The following is a 10,330-nucleotide window of genomic DNA, read 5'->3' on the forward strand; positions in this document are numbered from 1 at the left end:
GTACGGGGATCGATACCCCGCATCTCCAACTAGTCACATTTTTTTTGTTTTTAATGCAGAAAATAGAGACAGAATAGCATCTTTAAACAATGAGCTTATGATATAAATCTTGCTGATATTACAGAATTATTATCACAAATATGTAGTAAGTAGTATTTTACAACAATATTCACTTCAAAATGGAATGGTGGGCTGCTCCTACTTTTTTCCATCAGTAACTGGTATAGGAAGTGTAGAAGTAGAACCCCAATAATACTCCATATCCAAAATCCTGTGCTCTTTTTTGTTTGTCTGTGAATCCTTTACAATTTACATCTTTGCAATGTTATATACAAAATCTTGCTGCTAACCTACCACAAGTTTCGGACCCTCTTCATTCTTCCTCAGTATCAGCTCCTTGTTAAGGCAACAGCTCCATCATTGTTGAAGTATACCCTAGAGCTGATTATTGCAGCGTCCGTGTATCATCTTGATCTCATACACTCTTAAACTAAATCGTCCTTATGATAAAGCTATTGTACAAGACTGCTGCCTATGGAAGAACTGTCATCATCTCGAATTAAGTCCTCAACTGGGTTCTCCTGGGCCCACACAGCTGCATCCGCATAACCTTGTTCAAAGAGCTTATCAAGAATATCATCTTCTGCAGGCTCAAGTGCCCAATTGAGAAGCTGCAAATTGTTGCCGAAAAAAGAGGAGATAGAACTTGTTATTGGTCTATCATTAGAAAAATCTGGCAATTTACTGGAGGATGTTCAAGTACCTGGCGAGGAGTGGCCCTATTTTCAGGGTTGCAGTCAGGACTTATCCCAATTCCTTGCAATCCCAAACGACCAGCTGGAAATGCACAAATGCGCACCTGGATACAACCAATCAGTTATCAACTACCCCCAGGAATCATATGAACAGAAATCAATATCCCGACAAGTCACCGATGTTTCTATTGTAGAACGAGCAAGTAAAAAACTTAATTTTTTAGCACCCAAGCTTGTTGTACCTTGGTGATTGAAATGGGTGTTAACATAGGAGACCAGGGTTCATGTTGCAGTGGAAACAAAAAAAGAACACAAGGTGATTACTTCCCATGCCTAAACCTTGGAGGTATAGTTACTCGGTACATGTGCCCGTATGAGGTAGCAAGTACCAATGGAATAATTGAGGTGTGCAAAAGTTGGCCCGAATACCACCATTACAAAAAGAAATCATGAACAGTTGCAAATAAATACTGGAAAATGTAACAGGGGAGGAAAAGCAACAAGATGAAACTGGGAAAATACAGTATCGGCACAGACAGCAAAAGGAAAAAACAAGAAGGAAATGAAGTTTGTGCAGAAGACTAAAGACAAGTAGGTTACATATCAAACATGCAGATAAAATCTTAAGAATTAAAGGTAATCAGCAACCAAGGGAGATTTGCAAATTTGCTGCTAATAGTTTTAGGCTACATTAGAAGAGATGAGGACAGGGAAAATGCATTCTGATTTCAGGTAACTTATTAAACAGGAAAGACTACTAATTTGCAGTAGATCATAAATGTGTATATTAGCAACTCCCAACTAATTCCAGAGCTGCACACAAGGCTTCAGTTGACAGCTAGTTATCAGATGACTTGATGGGTTGGGTTGAGTCAATTACATAAATGTATGGGTCATATAAGTATCTCTAAATGGGTTGGATTGAGTAAGCGTCACTCTCTACAATATAGAGTGAAGTCAGGTGAACAGACGAGGTTTTCAGAGACCCCCCCCCCCCCCCTCCTTTTTTTCTTTTTAAGAGCTTCTCGTCAAAGTCAGGAGGCAGCATTTTTCTTAGAATTGCAAATCAGTGACTATGAAATGCTTTTCCTCTTCAAATTATTTCAATGCACAGGACATACAACAGCAAAATCAACCTACAACTAGCATCCACAAATGACAGAGGACTATTTGACTAATTTCTTAACAAGTTACCGTCTGAGCAGCAGATGTCGGCGGCATAAACAGTGTCAGCCCCCCATCAATACACAGTCTATTCCTGAAAAACGTGGCTGGTCTTGGAGCAAGATATCTGTGATTCATGATACTTTGAAGGTTTAGATTAAAGCTTGAGCTAAAAGAGAAGCTAATAAAGCCAGAAAGAATGTGTACCCTGGGATAAACGAAGAAGTAAAGACAGCGTTGATAAGATCTTCCTTTGAATCAAACTGATCAACCAATAAGCCTCTGGGCCTCCAAAGTATCTGTGTTACAGCAACTGGGATGAAATGACTACATTATTCTCAACTCAGAGAAACCATATTATATTTCGGAACAGCTTCAAATATCAGCTAGGATGAACAAAGTTTATCAACACTTACCACGAACTCTTCCATTGCATCTAATATGAGCATCATCTGGAAGAAATCTCTCAAGAACTTCTCTAAGAACAGCCTGGTACACAATGACATTTTTAGATGTTTAACATTTAAATACCAAAAACGCTAAATACAAGTCTTCAAGAACAATACTCTAGAAAATCTCAATGACACAAATAAAGCATTTAACCACATAAGGTATTTTCCAGTGAGATAGAAAATCTGCAATCTGTCTCCAAATAAGAGATTGCAATTTTCAGTGGACAAATCAAGTCATGATTAAAATTGCTACACACTTGTTACTTTTAAGTTTTTTACTCTTATATACCCAATTCATACACTTTGATTGAGCCAAACACATTAAAAAGTTTCAATTGATCTATGCTATTCTTACAAAAGACTGATTTATAGCTGCCCTGCTTGTGGGAATACACTAGGTATGTTGTTGTTGTTGTTGTTGTACTATGATTTATAGCTTAAATCTGTTTCATAGAATTTGACTGAGAGCAATCCTATCAATTGTAAACATAATTATGAATGGGTATGATTTTTATAGCTTGCACAATTAAGAAATTCTGTTATGACACTTACCCCAAGGCGAAATGCTGTCCCTTTGAGCCGACAATCTTGAGCTAATATTTTAGTAGCATCTAGAGCCTCTTGCATACTGGCACCAGAAGCAACCACTGCACAGACAATTGCACCAGCAGAAGAACCAGCTAGTGGTGTTGTCTCCTGGGAAAGAAGAAATATGTCGGACTGTGAAAAGACATCTTTGTAATCCTTTGTAACCAAAGAAAAAGAACATTCAACCAAGACCCTCCGACCAGTAGGTAAGTGGTTTAATGTACAGTATTAACTTTGTTAACTTGTTGACCTTACACTCATGGTTGGAGTGTTGTTACATATTGTTTCATAATGTATCGTATTACACATTATTAGTATGTTGTATGTATCGTATTGTATTGTTTAGATGAATACAACGTTTGAATAGATCAGACAATTTCCAATCGTTACATAATCTCACACATCAGCAATTTGAAGATAAACTTACAAGAAAAGTACGGTACAAAATGGAGCTACTATATAAAAAGTTAAGGTAGGGTAAAGGATAAAGTAGAATTATAAGATAATAAGTAAAGATTAAGTGAGGAAAAAGAATAAGGAAACAGACTCGATCACAACAAATTGATGGTTACACAAAATGGGACTTTTCATCGTTACGTAACGATGGATTTAACAGATTATATTTAAACTAACAACACAATACAATAGGTAATAACCATCCAAACTAGTTGTAATCCTCTCACACGATAAGCTTATTAGCAAATCAAGATGCTTGAATAATCAGGGGAAAAGCTCAATAAAACTACAGAAGGTCGGTCCATAGCAACCTTAAATTCTCAAAGAAGTAGATGAACCAAGTTAAAATAAAGAGCATAGTAGTCTCAAAGTAAATGAAGAGTATGTCAAACCTTGATATATCCCTTCTCAATGAGAAGCTTAGCAACCCCAAGATGATAGGGAAACAAAAGCCCAGCAGCAGAGAAGCTAAACCCAGGGCTAGTCACCGTTTTCAGGCTCTTCTCAGCTTCCACATCCTTCTCCGTCTGTTCCCACACAACCTCCGGCTGAACAGGGTCCTCAACCACCGACGCTATCCCTTCCTTCCTCCTTTTCAGAAAGTAAGACTCACTCTCTTCATCATCCTTGAACATAGTCACACCCGCCGGCTCCTCATTCCACCCATTAACTAAACTATTTCCACGCCTCAACACTCGTGAAGCAATCCCAAGGAAAAGCTCGCCGGTCGCCACCGCAAACGACTTCTTCTCATCCCCCACAGGCGGAGTAGGCAACGGCGGTTCTCTGATGGTGGGTGGTTGTTTTGCATTGGAGTTCGGAGGGGGTGGGTTAGATTTAGCGGAGAAAGTGAGGGTACGAAGTGGAAAAACAAGATGGGGATTAGATTTAGGGTTTATAGGAGGGCGAAAAGGACGAGGGTTTGAGAGGAAAAGGGAAGATAGTGAAGCAGCCATTGATTTGTTAGGTTGAGAGGAAGAAGAAGAAGAAGTAGAGGAAGAAGGTGTTTGATGGGTAAAATTTTTCATATGTATTTGTATGTCTTTCGTCCATGCGTAGATGCTCTGTTTTTGTATACTGATTTTCCTTCTACTCTGTAAAATTGTTAGCTTTTGGAACATGAAACTCAGTTGATTTTTCGTGGAAAACGAACTACTCATTTGGATTTTGTTCTTTGCTCCATTGTTGAGTTTGGAGAGAATGATTAGTTGAGTTTCCAATCCAAGATTCTTCTTCTTTTCTTTGTCTTAACAATTACTAGTACCACTGTTTTAAATGGCGGGTTGGTGCGTAAGTATCATGGATCTATTGGACGTAGTCTCATCTATCTTTCAATTTCATAATTTTATGACTAATAAAATAAGCAACAGTAAAGTTTTCAATGATTTTACAAATATTTTTTTATAAATAATCTATAATATATAGAAATTATATTATGATTACTATTTGAGAAATAAATTACACCATTAATAAAAAATATGATTTAAAGTAAAAAAAGTATTCAAAAAATAAATTAAAAACGCTCGGGCCTACGTTTTAACGCCCTGAACTTACATTTTTATGCTCGAGGCTTATGCCTCAATTTTTAGAACTTACGCCTTATGAATCTACGTCTTTAATTTACGCCCCAGAGCATTTTTGGTACGCCCCGCCTCGAGACTCGCCCTGAGACTTGCCTCAAAAACGTTTTTAAAAACACTGACTATTACCATACTACTTAATAGTAAGTATAGAGTAATAATTATGATATTTTTATTTATTTTTATGGTGCATATGTGGCTTTCGACTAATTTGGCTGTATTTCGACTATTATTATTNAACTCATAGATCAATTATTGTATTAAAATATCTCAAATCATGATATGAAATCACGATTTCATATCATGGTTTTTGGAGAATATGATATCACCTCTCATGATATGAAATCATGAGATGAAATCAGCGTAAAATCGCATGTCCAAACGCTGATTTCATCTCACGACATCATATCGTGATATGATATCGCATGACCAAACGCCTACTTAGTCTCATCTATTTTCAATTTTATAGTTTTATGACTAATAAAATAAGCAACAGTAAAGTTTTCAATGATTTTACAAATATTTTTTTATAAATAATCTATAATATATAGAAATTATATTATGATTACTATTTGAGAAATATCGTTACACCATTAATAAAAAATATGATTTAAAGTAAAAAAATGTTCAAAAAATAAATTAAAAATGCTCGGACCTACGTTTTTATGCTTGAGGCTTATGCCTCAATTTTTAGAACTTAAGTCTTATGAATCTACGTCTTTAATTTACGCCCCGTAGTCTTTTTGGTACGCCCCGCCTCGAGACTTGCCCTAAGACTTGCCTCAAAAACTTTTTTAAAAACACTGACTATTACCATACTACTTAATAGTAAGTATAGAGTAATAATGATGATATTTTTATTTATTTTTATGGTGCATATGTGGCTTTCGACTAATTTGGCTGTATTTCGACTATTATTATTCTAATGAGTATTTGAAATCTATATAATGTCAACACACTCACTTGATAATTCTATCTGAAATAACAAAAGTTATATCTTGAGTTTGAAGAACTGAATTTCTCAACCCTGAATTGGTCAACATACAAATTAATCATTTTTTTCTCAAATGTATGCTCTATGACAGTCGAATCCTCTTGATCACCTTTAAAACAATTCGAAATTATGTCTTGACATATAGTTCTTGCTACAACCTTAGTAGATTATTTCTCAGAGTCCTAATGTTTTCCATAAGGTGAACTTGAAAACCAATTCACTTATATTATGCATCATAAGAGATGTAGTTCCTTGATCAAACTACAAGCAATGAGTTTATTTGCTATTATGATGGTCAATCATAGCACAGTAAGATGTGAAGCAAGTTGGACTATGCTGTTTAGCTTTACCATGAAGCATATCTTTATTATTGTTGATCGGAAATCTGATCAAGCTTGTACGCGTCATGAGAACTAGTTCCAACGCTGAAGTCCAACTGAAATGGTTCTAAGAGCGACTGCTTGAGACAATTACTATCCACAGGAGCCATGCTTAAAGAGGGACTCTATATGATGGATCCACCATTCTTAGAATAAACAGGTTTCCTTGGTTACCCCTTGATATCCTGTAACAAATGATGTTGCATGAAAAAGGTATGTGACACAATTGAAAACAGTGGGTTATTTTCCTTTACCTTAGTTCTTCATCCAGGTATGTGATTTCAAGTTCACCACGACCACTTCCGCGGTTCTTTATAGGTATCTACGAGCCAGAAGAAAGATTGATCCAAGAAAAGTTAACAAGCAAAGCTTTACAAATTTTATTTAATGTTTTTTGGCAATTTTCTTGATGCAAGCAATAGATAGAGATACGTAAAGAGAGTAGCAATGTGCAGTACGTGTCTCCAGTACTCTTCCTGTTTGATACTTAATAACGACGTAAAGAGGAAGCATCTTGTTGCTTAATGAATACTACAATAGAATGCAGGCTGATTAAATTTCCTTGCCAAAATGAAGGTTACTTACCAGACTTGCTATCGTGAAAGAGTCAAATTTTACAGCAACTCTCCGTGCATTAAGAGGAACTAAATTGGCAGTAGCCTGCAGATATGTTAGAAAACTGACTTCAACTTTATTGCAAAAATCAAAAGGAAACATTTTTCTTTTATAGTAACTGACAGTGGATGACCCTTTCTTAAACATCTGTCGAGTTTTTCTCTTGGAATCGAGGACAATGAGAATCCCATCATGATAGAAAATACAGTTTTATCTATTTTCAAAGGTGCAAAAGACAGCCTATGATATCTGTCCCAACTGAAATCAAGCATCAGTTTTGTGCATTACCTTTTTCACAGCAAACTTCCATAAAAGGAAGCAGCTCCAGCAGCTTATAAATTATAACTAAATCACATACTAATACTGAGATCAAAATCAATCTTCTTCTTTTTTTCTGTGTGGTTTATTTATGGAAATATTTCATGGCATAAAGAATGTGTGTGTGTGAGGCTGAGTATAACTTCTTCAACGTTAACAATAGTTTTGAGAACGACCTTCTTGAAATCAGCAGGCTGCATATACTCATGAAGGTGACAAAACTAAAGAGGTATCCAATATAAATCACAGACCAGAAAATCAAGTTACCAAATGGACATGAGTGTGTATGAAGCACCTGAGGTGCAGCCCAAGTACTCCTGCTAAAAGAATGTAGTCCTTGAATTGCAAATAAAACTTACTTGACTAGATTTCTGAGCCTTACTTATACAATAACTGGAGAAACAGGCAAATTTTCACAAGTTACAGATTAAATAGGACAATATTTCACAGAAAAAGAAAGAAAGAAAGACTGGAAATCCTTTGATATTTCTCTGAGTTTAAAAAGGGACCTGATTGAAAAATGGCCATGTTTCCATATTCTGAGCCCTCAATGTATCTGCATTGATAGCCTGGTAAATTTTTCCATTGGCTCTCAAGAATTTGGGCCTCTGCGACAGTAATAAACTAATAAGAACCCTGTCACTACAGTTAGAAATGAAGCACATCAAACAAGAAAATAACCACAATGAAGGCAATAGCTCAATGAAGAATCTAATCAAACACACAGTTTGGAGGATCATTGAATTCATTGCACTAGTCTAATATTGCAATCACATCTTTATGAAACACGAACTACACCAAAATAGTCACAGTCAATAATTATATATACTTGTTACAGAAGTTTGTTCCCTTTCGAAGAAGAAATCTTCACAAGAATCTTCAATGAAACTTTTTCTGTTTTGATCTCCTTTTATAATTCTAAAGGGACACAAATTTTCAAATAGTTGTGTCTCTTCTCTTTTATCAATTAATAAATCAAATATATAATAAATATATATTATTTATTTAGTAATATGGATCCGGGTTGACCCACATGGTGACCCGATCCAATTTCCTTCACTCAATATAAGTTGCCGCCCTTTTTTTTTCCCCCTTTTAGAAGTTTGTTGTCATATGTCACTTTAGAATACATCTTAGCATATTGTTGATGTTTGGAATTGAGAAAACAAATTGAAACTTGTGATCTAAGACCATAATAATGTGATAGGGGTTACTTGATGTAATACATAAAGACAATTAAGGGTAGTTGAGGGATTAGCCAAGTTAGTTATGAAAGTTGTTAATTCTTCTGTTAGTCGGTTAGGAGTCGGTATGTGTGCATATATAAGCACTGTTCCATTGTAAATGAAAAGTCAAGTTTTCTGTATTACTACTGAAATAATATTCTTCTTCTTCTTCAATGTCTCTTTGATCAGCTCATCTATGGTATGCTAGGATTGTGTAGTTGTTCATAATTTAACATGGTATCAGAGCCACACACCCACGATTGTGTGGTTTATTGAAGTTAATTGTGCAGTTTCGAGCTTAGCTGATCCTCATCAATGGCGACACCTAAGTTTGATCACAATCATGCTTTATTTTTGCATCCCTCTGACACCACTGGTGCTTCTATCATTCCGATGCAGCTGACTGGATCTGATAATTACTCCATTTGGAGCAGGGCTATGCGCATTCAATTGCTTGGGAAGAACAAGCTTGGAATTGTCGATGGCAGCCTGACTAGGGAGGATTTCGGAGCAGAGTTAGGGCATCAATGGGATCGATGCAATGCCATTGTTCAGGGTTGGATCATGAGTTCAGTTACTTCGGAATTGCACACTGGATTGTCTATGCAACAAGTGCAAGAGCAGTTTGGGAAGATCTCAGGGAGCGTTTTGATAAAGTGAATGCTTCGAGGATCTACCAGCTACATAAAGCTATAGCCACTACTGTACAAGGTACTGATATCATTCCTACTTATTTCTCCAAATTACGAAATTTGTGGGATGAGTTTGCGAGCATTGTACCACCTTCATGTAATTGCCCTACTTCTAAGGATTTTACTATACATCTAGAGAAACAAAAATTGATGCAATTTTTGATGGGGCTGAATGAAAATTATGATCAATCACGTAGTCAAATTCTCATGGTAGAGCCTACTCCTACTATCAACAAGGCATATGCTATGCTTGTTGAAAGGGAGAGTCAGAGATCTCTAACATCCTCCATAGGTGGTGAGGGTGCAGATCTGGCTGCTCTCATGGCTGGGAAAGGAATGCCTAATCGTTATAACAAAGGCATATCAAATTCACAGTCACAGTCATCTACACAACACTACCACAAAGGCAAGAAAAATTGGGACAAAATATGTGACTTTTGCAAGCTACAAGGTCATGTGGAGGATAACTGTTTTAAACTTCATGGATACCCACCTGATTGGAAGTTTAAGAAGAAGGGAACAGGGAACACTGCTTATCATGTTCAAGCTGATAATAATTCACATTATATGCAATCAGGTGTAAGAGATAATGGTTTGGATCCCTCAATTCCTAAGGATCTGCCGAGAGCTCCTCAGTTAACTAGTGACCAACATAGTAACATTTTACAGATGTTTGATGGGAATAATTCTACTGCAAATGTCATGGCTAATATGGCAGGTATGGTTCATACTCCTATCTCCAAAATTGCCAAACTGAAATGGATAATTGATAGTGGTGCCACTAATCACATGGTTTCTAGTTTAGAAGATTTGCATGATGTGAGAGTTGTTAAGACTGAACAAAACAGGAAAGTTTATTTACCAAATGGTGGTGTAACATTGGTAACTCATACAGGTAGTTACAAGCTAGCAGACATAGGAGTATTACATGATGTCTTGTTTGTGCCAGACTTCCACTACAATCTTCTGTCTATATCAAAAGTTACCAAAGAACTCAATTGTTTTGTATCTTTTTATCCTGGATTTTGTTTATTCCAAGACCTTTCCAATGGGAAACTGAAAGGGATTGGTAGAGAAGAGAATGGTCTCTATTTGTTAACTCAGTCCAAC

General features: G+C 36.3%; 2 protein-coding genes across 2 annotated transcripts; both read right to left on the reverse strand.

Annotated features, from left to right (window-relative positions):
• Positions 1-236: 236 nt before the first annotated feature.
• Positions 237-4,612, reverse strand: LOC125852575 (uncharacterized). The gene is made up of 7 exons (XM_049532304.1): positions 3,808-4,612; positions 2,924-3,067; positions 2,336-2,408; positions 2,127-2,232; positions 1,950-2,046; positions 764-859; positions 237-671 (listed from the first exon to the last, which is right to left on the reverse strand). Exons 1-7 carry the CDS (start codon positions 4,573-4,575, stop codon positions 513-515), a joined length of 1,443 nt encoding a protein of 480 aa, XP_049388261.1. The 5' UTR covers positions 4,576-4,612; the 3' UTR covers positions 237-512.
• Positions 4,613-6,213: 1,601 nt separating this feature from the next.
• LOC125852574 (probable plastid-lipid-associated protein 4, chloroplastic) lies at positions 6,214-8,051 on the reverse strand. Its single transcript, XM_049532303.1, has 4 exons — positions 7,812-8,051; positions 6,955-7,029; positions 6,624-6,691; positions 6,214-6,554 (listed from the first exon to the last, which is right to left on the reverse strand). The coding sequence occupies exons 1-4, from the start codon at positions 8,049-8,051 to the stop codon at positions 6,482-6,484; spliced, it is 456 nt and encodes a 151-aa protein (XP_049388260.1). The 3' UTR covers positions 6,214-6,481.
• Between the last annotated feature and the right edge of the window lie 2,279 nt (positions 8,052-10,330).

Source organism: Solanum stenotomum, unplaced genomic scaffold (assembly GCF_019186545.1).
Source record: "Solanum stenotomum isolate F172 unplaced genomic scaffold, ASM1918654v1 scaffold37276, whole genome shotgun sequence".
In the NCBI taxonomy this organism is placed as follows: domain Eukaryota; kingdom Viridiplantae; phylum Streptophyta; class Magnoliopsida; order Solanales; family Solanaceae; genus Solanum; species Solanum stenotomum.